Source organism: Peromyscus maniculatus, chromosome 5, assembly GCF_049852395.1.
Source record: "Peromyscus maniculatus bairdii isolate BWxNUB_F1_BW_parent chromosome 5, HU_Pman_BW_mat_3.1, whole genome shotgun sequence".
NCBI lineage: Eukaryota > Metazoa > Chordata > Mammalia > Rodentia > Cricetidae > Peromyscus > Peromyscus maniculatus.
Genome location: NC_134856.1, coordinates 63,972 through 83,687, shown reverse-complemented (window position 1 = coordinate 83,687; position 19,716 = coordinate 63,972). Strand labels below are relative to the sequence as shown.

The following is a 19,716-nucleotide window of genomic DNA, read 5'->3' as shown; positions in this document are numbered from 1 at the left end:
AACAATGAAACATTTGTTAAATAGATAAATAACTGTGAAGCTGATCTTGACAAGAGTTGTCTACTAGAGGAGACACATCATGAGGATGGAGTAAACAGGGGCTGTGGACTTTAAAAGAACAGAATTGCACTGTGTTTTGATCAAACAACTGTGACCTAACATGGAGGTGTCTAACTCTAAGGTCATTGTAGGTACTAGGGACCCTGGAGCAGGCTCCAGTTCAGAGGAGTCTTGAGGATGAAGGTCACAGAGCTTCTTTACTTGCCTGTCTCTCTTGTGACATCTTGAGTGAATACTTACTCATAGAAGCCCTCTAGCTCCTCCTGTTACAGATTTCTGCCCAGGAGTGAGGACAGGGTTCCTAGTATCCCAGAAGAGCTTCAGAATCCATGCTGTGCCTTTCCAGGAGGTCGGAGGAAAAGGAAATAGAAGAGGTGACTTTGCAGTAACTCCCTGCCACTGGCTCCCATCACTTCTGACTAAGCAGTTTTTAAACAATGAGAACTTTGCCCCACCACACCAAGTTCCCGCCTACATCCTTTTGATTTAAATTCCTGCCTGGGCAAGGCCCACAGATTCTGCTTCCTGTTTTTGAAACATTGGTGTCCTATGTAGCAGCACAGACTCAGGATGGGAGCTGTCATGCCACTGAATCAACTTCATAGCTGGCTGAATGCTGTGGTCTTGGGGCTCCTGCTTCTCCTTCTCCATGTGCAGGGTGAGGCTCACTAAGCTGGCAATGGGGAATGACTAGAGTCAGAGCTGCCAAATTCTGCAGCATCAGAGGCTGAGTTTGTGGGAGGGATGGCCCAGGGAACATGGGACAGGGTGGGGGTGGGTGCGTGAGAAACAGGTGCCTCCCAATCTCCTAACCAAAGCCCACTGATTTTTGTGGGTCCACCCAGACCATCAGAGATGTCTAAGATCACTCCAGACTGAGAAGACAGTTCAGTGTAAGGAGCTCTGGAGAGTGCTAGACAATTCTAAGGAAAGTGATCAGAAGATATTTTTCCTCCTTAGTATATGGCTATGACTGTAACTTCTACTGACCTTTGGATAAGAATGACAAAAATCATAAATTCATGTGGCCAAATGGCTCAGAGTGTGTGACCTCTTTGGCCAGAGAAATGCTCTCACACCCTTCAAAGGGGTAATAGGAAAGGTTCCTGGCCCTGAAGGATAGGGTGTTAGTTATTTAGCTGCGTTGTGTTCTTACCCTGCAAGGAAGTGTCACAAAACACGACAGAATCCGCTTATAAGGGTTATTAGAGATAAAGGGATAGAGAGTGCACAGGCCTGTGGGAGAGACACGTGCGTGGAGAAGAAGAGGGGACTGGGAACATGGTGCTCCACTTTAAAACGGGCTGGGGGCATCGCCAGGTCACGTCACTACCCACGCGTGTGCGTAGATCACATGGTCACGTTGCGCGCTTACGTAGCCATGTAACGTCACAGAACCTGGTTAAGCGAGATGCCTTGACCCGGAACTTGCTAGGCGGTGGTGTCCAGGTCCGCCGGGTATCCTGGTTAGGAGAGACGCCCTGACCCGGAACTGCCTATCCTGACCTGGAATTGGCTAGGCGGAAGTGTCCACCTGGTATATGCGACCGTGGGGGCGTGTTGTGAACCCTTCATAGGGGAGCTCCTATACTCAATAAAACCTCATAGCTGAACTGGGAGGTCCTGGGTTTCCTTCCTGTGTGCCCTGGTAACAGCGAGATAGGAACTCTCACAACCTGTGGTAACTGATTGCACAAAACTAACCCGGATGGCATCTCTCCACCCACAGGTCAGGACTCATCAGAGGCCAGCCCCATCAGAAACACACACACAGGCCAGGTCCGAGGCAGCCTTGTCCATGTGAAGGACACCAAAATTGGTGTCCATACCTTCCTGGGAATTCCCTTTGCCAAGCCACCTATAGGACAACTGCGCTTTGCTCCCCCTGAAGCTCCTGAGCCATGGAGTGGTGTGAGAGATGGAACCTCACATCCAGCCATGTAAGTTCTGGACCCAAAAAATGTCTGGCCCTAGAGTGAAGATTTGCTCTGAGCTCTGAACCATGCTGAAGTCTTTCCTCCATCTCAGCTCTGTAGCAGTTTTCTCCCATTGTGGGGTGTCCCCCATGCATTTTTCTGATACATGTAGTAAAACTGAGTAGAACAACCTTGCCAATCTCCTTAGGCAGAGCTTGGCATAGGGAGTTGGATGCAGGGACTATAGACAGGAACAAAGATAAAATTGTTCACAGATTCAAATTGAGCCCAGTGTTCTCTGCCACAATGGGAGGGATCTCTAGGCATGTGTTTTGACCTATTAAGCAGAAAGTGCCCCTGAATCTAGTAGAATACACTTCAGATCCTGAGGAGTGTAGCATTATGAATACTTGCTAAACCCCACACTCACAGTCACTATGACAACCTAAAGGGCCAAGTGTCACTGACAAAGGAGTAAGGATATGTAACTAATTGCCTCTGGAGACAGTGTAGGAAAAAGAAGTTCCCTGAGATTCTATATTCAGGGGATGAAGAATTTTTCACCACCCTTTAGGCAGTATGTCCACTGAATCCTCTAGTACCTGTGGATATAACACTCCAATATTGCAATCTTAGTTTGTTGTCTTTGATGTAATAAAATACTGGCAAAAGGAACTTAGGGGACGAAGCTACTATTAGAGAGGGAATATGTGTTAACAGGGCATCATGAAGAGCAGCAAGTGAAGGTGATTGAGAAAAAATTCAGACACACATTTGGTTTTGGAATATCTGTCTGCTATTTCCATCAGGTGTCTGCAAAGCCTTGAAATGATGAATGCAGAGGGCCTAAAGGATATGAAACTAACATTGCCTCCCATCTCTATATCTGAGGACTGCCTGCATCTCAACATCTACACTCCAGCTCATGCCCATGAGGGCTCTAATCTACCTGTGAGTGTCAAGTTATGGTCAGCTTGGGGACAGGGTATTTTTTCATGATGATAACAAAAAGGGAGGAACAAAAGCTCCATTGCAGTATGGACTCTGTTGAAATGCCTTGCCCTCTTTGGGTAAAAAATAGGCCTTCTCAGCCACACTATGCAGATGAAACCTGGGTAAGGGACACAAAGCACTGAAGCACTGAGTGATCAAAGGCTCTAGCTATTTGAAAAAACCAGGACTCATTCTCCAACCCGAGCCCTGCAGAACTGCTTAGGTGCTCAAGGCTCCACATTGAGGTCACCCATTCCTTCCTTTAGGATATCTGTTGTGCCGATGAGAGTTAATGATTCTTTCCATTTTTAATCTGGAGAAATATCCATGAAGATACCCCTCTTTGTTTCACTATGAAGAGCCTGAGAAATGATAACATTACTGTATACATAGAATTGCTAATTCAAACTGAGGGGGGCTAGAAACAACCCAATGGGGCTATTAGAGGCCCTGAGTCATGACCAAAGCTCTGAAGTGCTGAGGATTTCTATGTATTTGTATAGTTAGACAGAAGCACAGAAGTTGATTGATAGTCTAGTAAACAGTCCTGCAGAGCTTTGGCTAGCTAGGAGCTTCCTGGCATCTCTATTGACTTCTCCAGGTGATGGTGTGGATCCATGGTGGTGCTCTGGTTGGAGGAATGGCTTCCATTACTGATGGATCCATATTGGCAGCCTCAGAGGATATCGTGGTGGTCCATATCCAATATCGCCTAGGTGTTCTGGGCTTTTTCAGGTGAGCCTAGGGCTGAGCTAAACAGAAGCAGCTGAGAAGAACCTAGACAGCCCTTTGATCCATGCCCCTCTACTTCACAGCACTGGAGACCAGCATGCCAGAGGCAACTGGGGCTACCTGGACCAAGTGGCCGCCCTACGCTGGGTCCAGCAGAATATCGCCCACTTTGGAGGCAACCCTGACCAGGTCACTATTTTTGGCGAGTCAGCAGGTGGTGCAAGTGTGTCTTCACATGTGGTGTCTCCCATGTCCAAAGGACTCTTCCACAGAGCCATCATGGAGAGTGGAGTGGTCCTGCTACCTGGCCTTATCTCTGACACCCATGAGATGGTCTACACTGTAAGTGCCCTTAACCATCACAGGCCTAAGTAGTTGGAAGTTTTTCTGTGTCCTTCCTAGTCCTACAGCTGCTTGGTCCTAAGTGAACACAGAGAGGCTTATGTTACTTACAAACTGTATGGCCTATTGGTCAGCTTACATTAGCTAGCTCTTTCAACTTAATTCAACCGATTCCTGTTAATTTGTATGTTGTCCCATGGCTATGGCATTACTGGACTGCTGGCATCTTGTTGCTCCTTAGGCAGTGGGCTGGCATCTCTTCTGACTCCATACTTCTTTTTTCCATTTTCAGTTTTATGTATTGCCTAACCTTATTCTGCCTTGCCATTGGCCAAACAGTTTTATTTATCAACCAATCAGAGCTACACATATTTACAGTGTACAGAAAGACATCCCCCAGCACCCTAGTCTGTCCCCTCAGCCTGCATGGTCTGGTACTCTGGTCTTCTGTTCAGTGGGGGAAACAATGATCATGGGAAACAATTTCTTTCCAGTAATATTTGAGAAACTCAGGGGTTAGACTCTACTCACCTCTACTTCATACTGGGTGACAGCAAACTGCTCCTAGCAGCTTACATTACTGATGAAAATAAATAGGAGTGTGCTTTGGGAGGTAGCCCTGTGGGTTTTTTAACGTGCTGGAAGTGCAAGCCTGAGAACCTAAGTTCAAATCCCTAGACCCACAAAAGGCTGGAGATAGTAATATCTGTAATTCCAATGTTCCTGTGGTCAGGTGGAAGGCAGAAACATGGGAATCCCTGGATGTTCACAGAGCATTTCAGCTAGCATAGAAGCAGTAATAAAAGAAGACAGCCTGTCTCAAATAAGGGAACATCTGTGAAAAAAGGAGATGTCCTCTTACATTCACATACAAACTTTGGCACACTTAGTCCTTCTCTTATACACAAAACACAGAAAGATGGGTGGACTAAACAGAACTAACGTAGGCCAAAAAAAAAAAAAATTCATGTATGCAGGTTGAAAGTATACTGCTTGCTTTGAGTATTTTCACAAAGGTAACAATTTATATTTATAACAAACCACACACAACACACACTATAGTGTGGTAGTTAGTCCAATAACATCAAGTTGGAGTCGAGAGAACTCTTCACCCCACTTTTTCCCTTTATAGACTGTTGCCAACCTATCTGGATGTGAGGCCAAGGACTCAGAGGCCCTGGTGCACTGTCTGAGAGGCAAACGTGAAGCAGAGATTCTGGTCATTAATAAGGTAGGTAGAATTGTATGTCTTAAAATATCTAGTCAGACTTTGTGTCCATTAGTTCTGTGTACAATATGAACACCAAGATAGGCTAATCCAAGTGTAGATTCCCTTCCAGAATGAGCTTAGCACCCTGAGGCTAGTAAGACATGATAAAATGGTGGTAGTAACTCATTGGATCAGCATATGTATTTTATTGACCTTCAGCATTAACTTTTACTGCCTCTCAGGTCTTCAAGATCATCCCTGCTGTGGTAGATGGGGTATTCCTACCCAGGCATCCCAGAGAGTTGTTGGCCTCTGTGGATTTTCACCCTGTCCCCAGCATCATTGGTGTCAACAATGATGAGTATAGTTGGATCCTCCCCATGGTGAGACTCAATTCCAACCCTCTGGGAGTCTGGAGACTCATATGTTAAGTACAGGGAACTCAATACATCTCTAATCCAAGTCCATCAGATCCCACATTTCTATCTCCCAGGTCATGGGCTCTGCTCAAACAATAAAGGAAATAACCAGAGAGAACCTGCAGGATGTTCTGAAGAATACAGCAGCACAAATGGTAAGATACATCTGGTCCTATCCAAAAAGAAAGGTCCCTTATATCTCCTCAGACAGCATCCCTATTAATGAAGGTCAGTATATATGTGTAATTCTGTGTGTGGTGACCTCAGACCGTGAATCTTTTTATCTACACCCTATCTGATCACAGGCCCTGTTCTCCCATACCAAAGACTGTTGCCTACCTAACCAACAACATTACTAGCCTCATTATTCCCTATCTCCTTGGTGTAGATGCTGCCTCCTGAGTGTGGTGACCTGCTAATGGAAGAGTACATGGGGGACACTGAAGATGCCCAGACCCTCCAAATACAGTACACAGAGATGATGGGAGACTTCATGTTTGTGATCCCTGCACTCCAAGTAGCACATTTTCAGCGTAAGTACCTCTGTAACAAGGCTTAAGGGAGCAGCTCAGAGATGTAGGTCACTGGTAAGCACTGTGGAGCAGTGTAAAATCCAGGTCTCATGTCTAGTTAAAGAGAGTGACATCTAGGTACAGCGGAGAAAATGAGTTGCTGATAATCTATTGACTTGATATAACCACTCAGCTGGGAAGGCCATGAGCAGTGTTTTGCCATGGGCTTTTCCACAGCTAGTGCTCCAGCTTGGAACTTCCTCTCCTCTTTAACATTTATGATTCCAGGTAACTTTAGATCAAGGTACCTTGTCACCAAATACATATCAGAAAAACTCCAGGTGAGGGGCCACTAAGTCACTCATCATCCTCACCTCCAGGTTCCCACAACCCTGTCTACTTCTATGAATTCCAACATCAATCCAGCTTCCTCAAGAGTATCAGGCCACCCCACGTGAAGGCTGACCATGCTGATGAGGTTCCTTTTGTCTTTGGGTCCTTCTTCTTTGGCATGAAACGTGAGTCTTCCTTATTCTGCTTGAGCTGATGGAGGTCTCAGATGACACCTCAGGGACTCCTGAGCTCTTAGTCTATTTGAGGAAAACCAGGTTCTGGGAGATGATAGAAATCAAATTTGTACCATATCATATCCCAAAAATCAGACTAAGATTAGAATCTGGGCCTGTCCCAGTCTAGCCTGTCATGGAGATTACAGCACACTGGGGCATGAATTCAATTAGAGGCATGCGTGGATGTTGGGTATTGTATAGTGAAGAAGGGAGGTAACAAAGCTGATAGTTACAGTTCTGACAGCAGCTGGGACTGTGAGTATAAGGCATGATTTGGCAGTTGTGTGTGGCATCATGGACTTCAACATTTATTTTTCCCATCACTCCAGTTGTCCTCACTGAGGAGGAAGAGCTATTGAATAGGAGGATGATGAAGTACTGGGCCAACTTTGCAAGATATGGGTGAGAACACACCTCTCTCTCAACCTTCTCTATATGGGTTATAGAGATATTTGAGTCCCTGTAGGTCTCCCTTTGGGGTGGTTGTCTCTTTAGCATTCACGGATCTTCCATCATATAACAATCTCTTCTCTACTAGATAGCACATGTATACATCTACTTTGTAGGTGTCAGTTACTGGTCATCTCACAGTGACCAGGCTCATGAGCCATAGTGTACAGCTCTTTAGATTTTGCCTCTTAGATGTAGACATAAAACAGGTCAAGTAGTCTTCCCCCACATGAAGCAGAAACTAGTGGGTGACACTTGTGTCTCTACATTTGGACACTCATCCCATCCGCCACTTTAAACACCAGCCTAACTGTACCACTGCCATGACCCAAATCAGAGGGTCAGACTTTGGATCAGAGTGACCTCACCCTTCCCCACTGGCTGGCATATCCACAGGAACCCCAACAGCGAGGGTCTACCCTACTGGCCCATGTTGGACCATGATGAGCAGTACCTGCAGCTGAACATCAAGCCTGCTGTGGGCCGAGCCCTGAAGGCCAGAAGGCTGCAGTTCTGGACCAAGACTCTGCCCCAGAAGATCCAGGAGCTAAAGAAGTCTCAGAACATGCACAAAGAGCTCTAGTGCCCTGTGTGAGGAATGGTGTGTGGGCTTCGCTGCTGAAGGGTGTTTGGCTGTAATCTCAGGCTCAGCTCCAGTTCTCTCTCCAGACCTTGCCGTCTCAGATAACTGCCAGAGGAGCCCAGTTCTGCATTTTCTGTGATGGCCACTACTTTTTTTTTTTTTTTTTTTCGAGACAGGGTTTCTCTGTGTAGCTTTGCGCCTTTCCTGGAGCTCACTTGGTAGCCCAGGCTGGCCTCGAACTCACAGAGATCCGCCTGGCTCTGCCTCCCGAGTGCTGGGATTAAAGGCGTGCGCCACCACCGCCCAGCTCTAATGGCCACTATTTTTGCCCTAAGGCTGCAAGCTGCTCAGGACCCTGCCTACCATGGTGGGACATGGGCCCAGCTTGTGTAGGTTTCGTCATCACCCCACCCAGTGCCTGCAGGGTATTCGGGACCCCTCCTTCAGTGTGGCCATGTCATTTTTCCTGCTCCCTTCCCATGCCTCACCTCTGGGAGCTGGAAAGGTCACTGGGTGTTCTTTGACCAATAATTTACTATGAATTCAGCTTGATCTGGCTTACTGCATCGACAGAGAAACCTTTTAACGGGATACAAATACCTTTCTTTTTTATTTTATTTTATAATTTAATTTAATTTTACATATCAGCCACGGATTCCCTTGTTCTCCCCCCCACCCCCACCTTCCTCCCAGCCCACTCCCCATTTCCATCTCCTCTAGGCCAAAGACTCCCCTGAGGATTGAGTTCAACCTGGTAGACTCAGTCCAGGCAGGTCCAGTCCCCTCCTCCCAGGCTGAGCCAAGTGTCCCTGTATAAGCCCCAGGTTTCAAACAGCCAACTCATGCACTGAGTACAGGACCCAGTCCCACTGCCTGGATGCCTCCCAAAGAGATCAAGCTAATCAACTGTCTCACTTATCCAGAGGGCCTGATCCAGTTGGGTGCTCCTAAGCTATTGGTTCATAGTTCATATGTTTCCATTCGTTTGGCTATTTGTCCCTGTGCTATCATCCTGAGTGAGGTAACCCAGACTCAGAAAGACAAACATGGTATGTACTCACTCATAGGAGTATACTAGATGTAAAACAAAGATAACTAGACTGCTACTCACAACTCCAGGGAGGCTACCTAGAAAACAGGACCACAAGAAAGACATAGGGATCGCCGAATGACAGAGAAATGGATGAGATCTACATGAACAACATGGATATGAGTGGGGGTAATGAAGGGCGAGGGTCAAGGGAAAGAGAGCTTAGGGGAGCGGGAGATCCCAGCTGGATCAAGAACAGAGAGGGAGAACAAGGAATAAAAGGCCATGATAAATGAAGACCACATGAAAATAGGAAGAAGCAAAGTGCTAGAGAGGCCCACAGAAATCCACAAAGATACCCCAACAATAGACTACTGGTAATGGTCGAGAGACAGCCTGAACTGACCTACTCTGGTGATGGGATGGCCAAACACCCTAATTGTCATGCTAGAAACCCCATCCAATGACTGAGGGTACCGGATGCAGAGATCCACGGCCAGGCCCCAAGTGGAGCTCCGGGAGTCCAATTGGTGAGAAAGATGAGGGTTTGTGTCAGCAAATACCTTTCTTCTTGGTGCTTTGGGCGATAAGACTCGTGCTTTCCCCGCTGCTTCTCCTGCCACACAGGAAGCCGCTCTTCTTTTTATCTCCTCTCTACCAGACTGGATCAACTCTTAGACTTTGGTAAGCCATCCATTTCACAGCCAAAGGCCTCTTCAGAGTCAAGACCTCTTCTGGGTCAAAGACATGGCCACGCTGGGCAACCAGGACCGGTTTCAGGACCATGGAGCAGAGACCATCTCTGTTAAGTGGGTCCTTTGTGCAGGAGTCGTTCCCACAGTATAGAATGTATAACAATAGTTCCTATGAAATAACCATCAGTTCTTAATATCATTATACTGAGATAGTCCACCCACTCAGCTATGTATTTCACAAGTAGTGAGTGATGTATTTTTTGAGGATATCTGGATCTGACCATTAGGTCCTCTAGCCTGAGACAGTGTGTGTGTGTGTGTGTGTGTGTGTGTGTGTGTGTGTGTGTGTGTGGTGTGGTGTGGTGTGTGTTGGAGTCTGTTGAAGTTTCTCCCCCACCCCAGGGCCTGGAGATACTATGAGGTTCATGTCTACATTTTCCTTACATCTATGAATATGTTTGACTGTGAGGTGTGTCCTGGAAGTCGGATGGGAGCATCAGAAGGTCCAGAAATGTCCAGGAGTAGAGCATCCTATCCCAGTCTCCCCCAGTATCTGTCCATGTATGGAAGGCTATTTCTAACTTTCACAGATCCCCGTGAACACTTTGGTTCCTTGGGACACAATCATTCTCCTTTATCTCCCACATTATTAAATTATTCTGAATTTATTTTTGTCCCTAAAGTTTTTCTGTGTCCTCTATTAAAAACTTTTACTTACACTTTATGCCATCATACAAAGGTGAAAAAAATGTGCTCAATCGGTCTCTGTGTTCCCTTAAAGCATTTCTCTCTGTCATTAAAGGGTTCTGTCCATGTTCCACCACTGGAAGCATTGCCTGGTTACAGAAAATGACCAGTTCAGGCTCCATATCCTCCATTACAGGAGTCTTCACTAGGGTCACATTCATAGAATCCGGGGAGTTTCCACTACAATATGTTTCCACATTACTTCCCAATGCCCCCAAATTCCAGGCATCTCTCCGAGTACCCTCTCCTTCTGTCCTTTCCAGCCATGTCTGATGCTTTCTGTTTCCAAGCCCACACCCACAAAATCTTTTTTATTTCCTCTTCCCAGGGAGATCCCTACATCCCCCTTGAGCCCTCCTTGTTACTTAGTTACTCTGGGTCTGTGGATTGTAGCATGGTTATCCTTTACTTAACAGCTAATATCCACTTATCAGTGAGTGCATACCATGTTTGTCTTTCTCCTTCGGGATTACCTCACTCAGGATAATTTTTTTCTAGTTCCATCCATTTCCTGACATATTTCATGATGTCGTTTTTTTGGATTTTTTTTTCTAACAGCTGGGTCATACCGCATTCTTAAATATATCACATTTTCTTTATCCATTCTTCAGTTGAAGGCTATCTAGGCTGTTTCCAGTATCTGGATATTATGAATAAAGCTGCTATGAACATAGTTGAGCAAGAGTCCTTCTAGTAGTGTAGAGGGTCCTTTGGATATATGCCCAAGAATGGAATAGCTAGGTCTTGAGGTATACTGATTCCCAATTTTCTAAGGGACCATCATATGGACTTACAATTTGATCTTCATGAAACATGTGCTGGGGAAATGGTGGTCCATAACATGTGCCAAGCAATAACTGATCTAACTTGAGCCCCATGCCAGGAGAGGGAGTCCAAACATGACACTGCCTGGATACAATGGGAGGTTGGATATCCCAGAGACTTAGAATAGAGGCAAACACAACTGGGAAAAAAGAAGTTAATTAAATAATTCCTAATGATATTCAGTCATACTCATAGATCAGTGCCTAACCCAATCATCATCAGAGAGTTTTCATCCACAAGCTGATGGGAGCAATTGCAGAGACTCACAGCCAAACATTAAGCAGAGCTCAGGAATTCCTGCCTAAGAAAGGGAGGAGGGATTGTAGGAGCCAGAGGGGTAAAGAACACGACAAGAACATAGGCCACGGAACCAAATAAGCAGGGCTTATAGGGGCTCAGAGACAGAGCCTGCATGGGTCTGAGCTATGTCATTTACATATAAATTATGGTTTTGTAACTTGGTTTTCTTGTGGGACTCCTAACAGTGGAAGTGAGGAGGGTCTCTTACCCTCTGGCCTGTTCTTGGGACCCTTTCCTCCCACAGAGTTGTCTCACCCAGCCTTGATCTGAGGGTTTGTGCCTAGTCTTATTGCAAGTTGTTATGACTTGTTAGGTTGATATCCCTGCAAGGCCTGCTCTTTTCTGAAGGGAAATGGAGGAGGAGTAGATTTTGGGCACAGAGAGAATGGGGTCTACTGAGAGGAGTAGAGGCAGGGGAAACTGAGGTCAGGATGTAATATATGAGAGAAGAATTAAAAGAGGGGCTATGTCTCTCCTTCTTTAAATCCTGATCCTCCCTGTGTCATCCTGGGGACTAGCACTTACAGGTTTCATCCACTAACTTGAAGGCCAGTCATAGGACAGCACCAAAATGATGATTCTTGCAATATCTTGCAATCTTCAATAACAGGAAGTAGAAAGGGTTGAGGATAAGTTTCAGCTGGACTCAGGAGCTGGGAAGAGAGAAAAGCCCTTCCTTTGAGTTCAGGAGGGCTGATGCCTGGGATTTCCAGGAGAGCCTGAAGGCATTATTGAGCTTCTGCTGCACACACATGGTATTTCTGCAAGTGCGCTGGACACTGACAAAGAGATTTTTAGACTTTGAGCAATAGTCTTATTGTTGAAAAGATGTACTGTTGAATGGTTTGTGTGAATAGCTTGGTTAATTCACATAAAATATGAACTATTTTGAAGTCAACCACCCTGACTTCAAGTATGAGAGAGTGTCTTTCACTAGAAAGAGGTCCCCTGGATTATTTTGTTAATCATTTTCTGATTGCTGATCATGGCAAACATTGATTGCTTTCTGATGGAATGCTTTGGAAATGGCATAGGATTTATAACCATAAGGCCCTGGCTATTCTATCATGGAAGAGGAATCATTGGTGACTCTTTCCATTCCTTACATAATGCCTTTGAGATTCGTGTGGCACTGTCCTCTGACTGACAGTGTCATTCTTTGTGTATGAACATATGTTTTACTCACTCCCTGGCTAATGTGCTTCTCAGGGATTTCCACGTTTTGTTGTTGGTTTTGCTGCTGTTAGTGAAGTTCTCATCAACTTTTTGGAACATGGGGTTTTTTTGTTTTTGTTTTTTGTTTTTTGTTTTTTTTTTTTTTGGTTTTTTTGCTTGTTTGTTTTTTGTGATCAGTACTTTCATTTCCTTTGCTAAAGCCTGAAAGCAGAACTGCTCAATCAAGTGTGTGTTTAACTTTTGAAGAAAATACAAAGCTATCTTTCAAAATGACTGCACCCCTAAGTATCTCCTCTGGTCATGTACAAGGGTGTTAATTGTTCCATGTCTTTTCTAACAATGAATATATGAAATGGGTGTGGAATGGTGTCTCATTGAAGGTGTTTTCATGAGCTTGGAGCCTCTGCTTTTAGATCTCTGTTTCGATGTCTGTCTGTCTGTCTGTCTGTCTGTCTGATGGTAAAACTGTCTGCCTGCCTCCCTCTACAGAAAAGAAGTTGCATGGCTGTCCTGTCTTGGATGCCTGCTCTTATCTGAAGAGGTAAATGAGGGGGAATTGATCTAGCAGGGAAGGGAAATGGGAGGGATCTAGGAGGAGTGGAGGGAGAGGAAACCGTGGTCAGGTTCTATTGTGAGAGAAGAATCTATTTTAAATTATTTTAATTTAAGAGAGAGAGAGAGAGAGAGAGAGAGAGAGAGAGAGAGAGAGAGGAGAGAGAGAGAGAATGAGAGAGAGAACTTGAGCATCTTCTCCAGCCCACATTTTTACCATGTCTTTGGCCTCTGAATGATGATGTACATGTGGGGCCTTTCTTCCAGCTGAACTGTAAAGCAGTCTGGAATTGGGAAGAAGCACCAGAATGTCCAAGAAACATAAAGAAATTGTTCCTTGACCCAGAGATTGAAGGAGTTGGGAACCTTTCAGCCCCCACAGCTCAGCAGTTCCTTGGGTCAGAATACTAAAAGTGGAATATCTACCAGGAAAGGCTGGGACCACAGACTAGACAAGCATGCATAGGAGGCATGACACTATATCAAGGGGGAGGAATTCTCAGTGCTGAGCTGTGAGTCCCTGAACTATCCAGGGCTGGAAACATAGAGCCAAGGCCAATCTCAGTTAGCACTAAAGGCTATCCAATGTTGATTCCCACTGATTCCCAGGAAGTCAGTTGTGGCTAAGTGTGAACTCTGGGCAGTATATTCTTTGATGTAGCTTGCCAGGGTTTTTGTGATTCCGAAACTCCTAGTTCTGGACTTATATGCTTGAGAGCCCCATCGTATGTCAGGTGGGGACTGGCAAGTGGTTTAGCCAGTTATGGAGTCTGCTGCCAACCTTGACAACCTATGTTTTGTCCCTGAGTGCCATATGTTGGAAATAGATAAGTGATTACTGAGATGATGATAAACTGGGCTGGTGGTGGCACTGGTTACCACATTGAAAAGTCACAGTCATGACAGAACCCAGTATTAGTTTTCAGAGCTTTATTAGGAGGGAAAGGAGAGAGGGGAAAGAGGAGAGCCCAGGCCTGAAGAGAGAGAAAGATGGTGGGGGGAGGGAGCAGAGCAGAGCAGAGAGAGAGGATGGAGTCTGCATCTGGCTTTTAAGGCACATGCATAGTCACCAGCATACACTGACGATGTAACATGCAAGAGCCTGAACTGTGCACAGCTGGAGTGAGGGCAGAATCCTAACAACTACCACACATTTTCTTCTGACCTCCACATGTACTTGATAGAACTTGTGTACACATATGCATACATACATACATGCACACAATACATGAGTAAATGTGGGGGAAATGGATATACAGTCAAATGTTTGTCAATAGATAAATGACTGTGAAGATAATCTCAGCAGGAGCTGGCAATGTGAGTGGCCTCATTATGGAGGTGATGGCAGGAGAGCCAGAATTCCAGTGTCTTTTCATGAGACTGGCATGAACTAACAGGAAGGGGACCTGCAGATCTAAGATCACCATAAGGGACAAGGGACCCTGAGGGTGGACTCACTGCTCTTTGAGTCTTGACTGCACAGAAGAATCTTGAGGATGAAGGTCACACTTAGAGCTCCTGCCCTTACACTTCTATCCATCTGTGGCATCTTCAGTGTGTACCTACTCGTAGAAGCCCCATGGCTTCTCTTGTTACAGCTTTCTGTTCCCTGGTCTTCACTCCCACACCCACATTGGGTGGTGAGTAAAAGGACAAGGGATCATGATGACTCCATGTTCAAGGACAAGGATCCTGGCATTCCAGAAAGACTTAAGATGCCATGCTATGTCTATGCCAGAGGCCTTGGAAGAAGCAGAAACTGCAGAGGAGGCTTTGCCTATTGGCTCCCTGTGGCTTCTGCCTTATCATTTCTCCTGCAATAAGAACATTCCCCCAACCCCCAACCAAATTTCCACATCTATACCCCTAAAAGGCACAAATTCCTGCCTGGGTAAGGCCTATCTGTTCTGTTTTCTGTTGTTATGAGACTCATCTTGCAGTAGTAGCACAGACTTAGTCCTGGGATTCAACATGCCACTCGATAGATTTCCTGGCTAGCTGTATGCTGTGGCCTGTGGGCTCCTGCTTCTCCTCCTCCACGTGCATTGTGAGGCTGCATAAGTGAAAAGAGGGGACCAGGGTTGGAGCAACTCGGTTCTGCAAAGTCAGAGGCTGAGCTTGTGGGAGGGAAGGACCAGGGAGGGCGAAGTTGGTAGAAATGACAGATGGAAGTATGGAATTGTGCATCCCCAAATGCCCCCACCAAATCCCACAGGATGGGCCCTGTGGTACTTGCAGGGTCAGAGATGTGTAAGGTTACCATGTACTGAGGAGCCAGCAGGGACAAAAGAACAAGGGGGACATGTCCCTCCTCTATGTGTGGTTATGGCTAGAGCTCCTTCTGACTTTGGATAATGACAATAATTGCTTCATAATGCCAAGTGGCTCTCAACCTGTCACTGTGTTCACTAGAGATGTGTCCTGTCAATTTTCAAGAGGGCCAGTGGACAAGGTTTCCAGCCCTAAGTAATTCAGAAGCCTCATATCAACATCCCACAGTTGAACTGGGAGGACCCAGGTTATCTTCCATGTAGCACAGTGACAATGAGGTGGGAATTCTCAAGTGTCACAATTGATGGCATCTCTTCATTTACAGTCTAGGACACAGCCAGCCCCATCAGGATCACACACACACACACAGCAGGTGAGAGGAAGCCTTGTCCATGTGAAAGACAGTGAAGTTGGTGTCTATACCTTCCTGGGAATTCCCTTTGCCAAGCCTCCTGTAGGACCACTGCGCTTTGCTCCCCCTGAACCCCCTGAGCCATGGGGTGGTGTGAGAAATGGAACCTCCCAGCCAGCCATGTAAGTTCTGGGGCCCAGGGGACTTCCGGCCTGAGCTCTAGGCCACACTGCAGTGCCTCCTCCATCTCAGCTCTATAGCAGCTCCAGTCTGTGCTGAGGGCAGTCTGCCAGGCTTGTTTCCGGTGAATGTGCTAAGGATTAGAGAAGAACAACTGCGCCAGGCTCCTGGATCAGAGCTTGGCACCTGCAGGGATTTAGCTGCAGGTACTGCAGTGAGGAGAGAGACTAAGGCCATTCTTCACAGTCACTGTGACCATCCATTGTCTAGGTGTCATTGACTAAGGAACAAATATACATGCTTTCATCTGGAGACTATGTAGAAGAAGGAGGAGGTACCTTCAGAGTCTGGAGTGAGACGAAGAATGTATCACTACCCTGTTGTATTGTCCATTCATACCTATACCTCTATGTGGGTACAGAATCCCAATACCCAAGTGTCTTGGTCTGTTTTCTGTTGCTGTGATGGAGTACCCCAACAAAAGGAACAGAGTGAAGAAAGATTTTACTGTGGGTTACATTTCCAGGTTGTAATCAACCATAGATGGGAAACCACAGGGGCAGAAGTTCAATGGAACTGATAATATCACATCCCTAATCACGAACAGAACCTAAGGGACACATGCATACCTGCTAATGCTTCACTAACTTCGTTCTTATACAATCCAGAAGCCCCTTCCTAGGGAATGGTGCCTCCTACAATAGGCAGATATTCATATCTCAATGTACATAATCAAGATTGCCAAAGGCATATCCGCAGGCCAATATGATCTAGAAAACCCTCATTAAGATTCTTTTTCCAGGTGATTCTACATTGTGCCAGTAAGCAATCAAAACTAACTATTACACCAGGATTTAAGTAGTACAGGCAGAATGGATGGATGTTAGTACAGAAAGGCTATCATTTCCATAAAATATTTCAGAAGTCTCCATATACTAGGGCTCATAATATTACTGTTCAACCAGAGGCCTCCATGAAAGCGTTGCTCCATTTCTCTCTTTTTTTTGAGACAAGGCTTCTCTGTGTAGCTTTGCATCTTTCCTGGAACTCATTCTGTAGCTCAGGCTGGCCTCAAACACACAGAGATCCGCCTGGCTCTGCCTCCTCAGTGCTGGGATTAAAGGCGTGCGTCACCACCGCCCAACCTTGCTCCATTTCTATTTCTGTAGGGCTAGTGGATTTACATTCGTAGGATGGGACTTTAGAGAGGGGTCAGATATGACAGGGCATTGCAGAAGCAGCAGTTGGAGGTGGCTGAGAGAAAGTGTAGGCTAACATTTAGGTTTCACAATAACATATCTTGGACTAACTGTCTTCCATTTTCACCAGGTGTCTGCAGACTGATATGATAACTTTTCAGGTTGTAAAGGAGATGCATCTCATCATGCCACACACTTTTATGTCTGAGGACTGCCTGTATCTCAATATCTACACACCATCTTATGCCCATGAAGATTCTAACTTACCTCTGAGTGTCAGGCTACAGTCAGCTGGGGGAGAAGATGTTTCTTTCTCTGGAAGACTGGAAGGGACAAAGTAATTCTGAGCTCCACTGTAGTTTAGACCATGATTAGTCTTACCTTATTTGGGTCAAGAAGGTCATCTCAGCCATGGTGAGCTGCTTAAACCTGGGTGTGTGACTCAGAACACAGAGGCTCTGCTGTGGATATCAATGTGTATGCTGTGAATGTGTTGCTCTGATTGGTTAATAAAGTGCTGATTCATCAGTAGCCAGACAGGAAGTACAGGAAGGACAAGCAGAGAGGAGAATTCTGGGAACAGGAAGGGTGAGTCTGGAGTCATCAGCCATCCACAGAGGAAGCAAGATCTGAAGGCAGAGCTGAGAAAAGGTACCAAGCCATGTGGCTAAACATAAATAAGAATTATGGGTTAATTTAAGTGTAAGAGCTATTCAATAGTTAGCCTGAGCTAATGGCTGAGCAGTTTTAATTAATATGTTTCTGAGTGATTATTTTATAAGCGGCTGTGGGGTCCTTGGTGCTGGGAGAGCACAGAAAAACCTTCAGCTGCAGGGCTCAGAGAGGTAAGAGGCTCTAGGTCTTTGATTAAACCAATAATTCTATCACTTGAACCTGGCAGACCCACTCTGGAGGATGATCAATGGCTGCATATTGACATCACCAAAATTTCTGGCTGCAAGTTATCTGTTGTGCCAATGGGATCTGATGACTCTTCTGAATAGCAATCCAGAAAGACACTCATGGAGACATTCCTACTTGTTCCACTTTGATGGGTCTCAGAGTGGTTGGTGATGACATCACTTTAGACCTAGAGCCACTAATCCATGCTGAAATTTCATGATTGGGGGTAGGAATGTGTCAGAGATGCTACATAAGATGCCTAATGTGCTGCCAGCAGAGATTGGAGATGAGGGACCCAAGACTGTGGACCATCAACCCTCCGTGTATTCACCTCCAGATGTTCTGCTTAGCATGCCTCTAGAAGGCCAAGGCAGAAATACCTGCATGTCTCAAGGTCATGCTTTATGGCATGCACATGTCATGTTCTACTCCATATAATTATTTCTTGTAATGCTAGTATTTTTCTTCTATCTTATCTTCATGTTCTGTGTTCCTAGATCAATGGTAATTTCTGTGATACAGGGTAATTATACAGATATGATCACCCAGGCTGGGGTTAAGGCAGTTATGCACATCATGGGAAAGAACCTACAGCCTGGGGAAGCTTTTCAGGCTTGGATAAACTGTACTGAATGTGTGGTCAACTATAGCACATGGTATGATGTGTATCAGCACACTGGATGCAAATAGGCCATGATGAATAATTCAGTTTCTGAGGATATTCCAAGGGCATTGTGTAAAACTTGAGACCCTAAGGGATATGGAGTAACATATAGATGGGATGACAAACTATAAGTGTGGGAACCTAGAATAGGAGGAAAATGGTGGCCTCCACAAAGAAGGGAGATGGCAAAAAAAAAAAAGAAAAAGAAAGGGAGATGGCAACTTTAATCCTGATATTTTGATTTCTCCTGAAGGAGTGTGGAGACAATGTGGCAATGGTTGGAGTGATTGCTGCAAGTTTTATTGAGTTCCTAGATTGAAAAGACCTACCAGGAAAGGTGAGCTTCCTTTCACGGAAGCTCTGAAAATTGGATCAGGTCTTTCTTGGAATTGTCGGGATAAGAAAGACATAAGTCGCTGACTTGCAGGGACAGACTTCTTGTCTGAGGTCATTGTGACCCACCAGTCATGGGGCTTGGTGTTTGCAGATGAGGAACTTAAGCAGCTGCAGGGGTCTTGAGGTCGGAGCAGGCTGTGAGAAGGAAATGACTGTCTGGTATATTAACCACTGTTCTTATTTTTACCTTTTTTTGTGAAATTGCATGTTGCTAGCCTCTGGGCCGAGTGCTCAGAAGATTGTATAATCATTAATAATAAAAATAGATTATGCTTACTTTGGTGTTAAGTCTGGGATAGTTCCTGTGTTTAATTAAAGATGATGAAGAATATATTGGTGATTTTCTAAGAATAACCTTTGGAATTATGAGAACATTCCATATTGGGTGATTTCCCCCTTTTCTTTCTGTTTCCCCTTGCTCATGAAAATAAAAGACTGAGGTTACCAGGGCAAAAGCAGAAGCTGTAGCAAAAGCTACTTAGCAACTGCAAAAGCCCAAAGTGTCAGCTTGCACAAGCACTGTCTCTGAGTCGTTACTGCGCCTTCCAGGTATCCCGTCCTTCAGACCCCTGAAACTGCTGAGGCTGGTCCCCAGCAGGAATGGAACTGTGCTTATAGTTCTAGAGTACCCCATCCGTGG

At 45.5% G+C, this 19,716-nt stretch overlaps 1 protein-coding gene and 1 long non-coding RNA gene across 2 annotated transcripts; both read left to right on the top strand.

Annotated features, from left to right (window-relative positions):
- The first annotated feature begins 624 nt into the window (after nt 1-624).
- Nucleotides 625-7,923, top strand: LOC107400228 (acylcarnitine hydrolase-like). Its single transcript, XM_076571594.1, has 12 exons — nt 625-718; nt 1,790-2,000; nt 2,786-2,927; nt 3,571-3,704; nt 3,785-4,043; nt 5,176-5,274; nt 5,496-5,636; nt 5,747-5,827; nt 6,061-6,205; nt 6,565-6,702; nt 7,083-7,155; nt 7,600-7,923. Exons 1-12 carry the CDS (start codon nt 631-633, stop codon nt 7,784-7,786), a joined length of 1,698 nt encoding a protein of 565 aa, XP_076427709.1. The 5' UTR covers nt 625-630; the 3' UTR covers nt 7,787-7,923.
- A 5,123-nt stretch (nt 7,924-13,046) lies between these two features.
- Nucleotides 13,047-18,890, top strand: LOC102903334 (uncharacterized). Its single transcript, XR_013051116.1, has 2 exons — nt 13,047-13,100; nt 17,244-18,890. It is a non-coding gene; the product is annotated as an uncharacterized LOC102903334 (long non-coding RNA).
- Nucleotides 18,891-19,716: the final 826 nt, after the last annotated feature.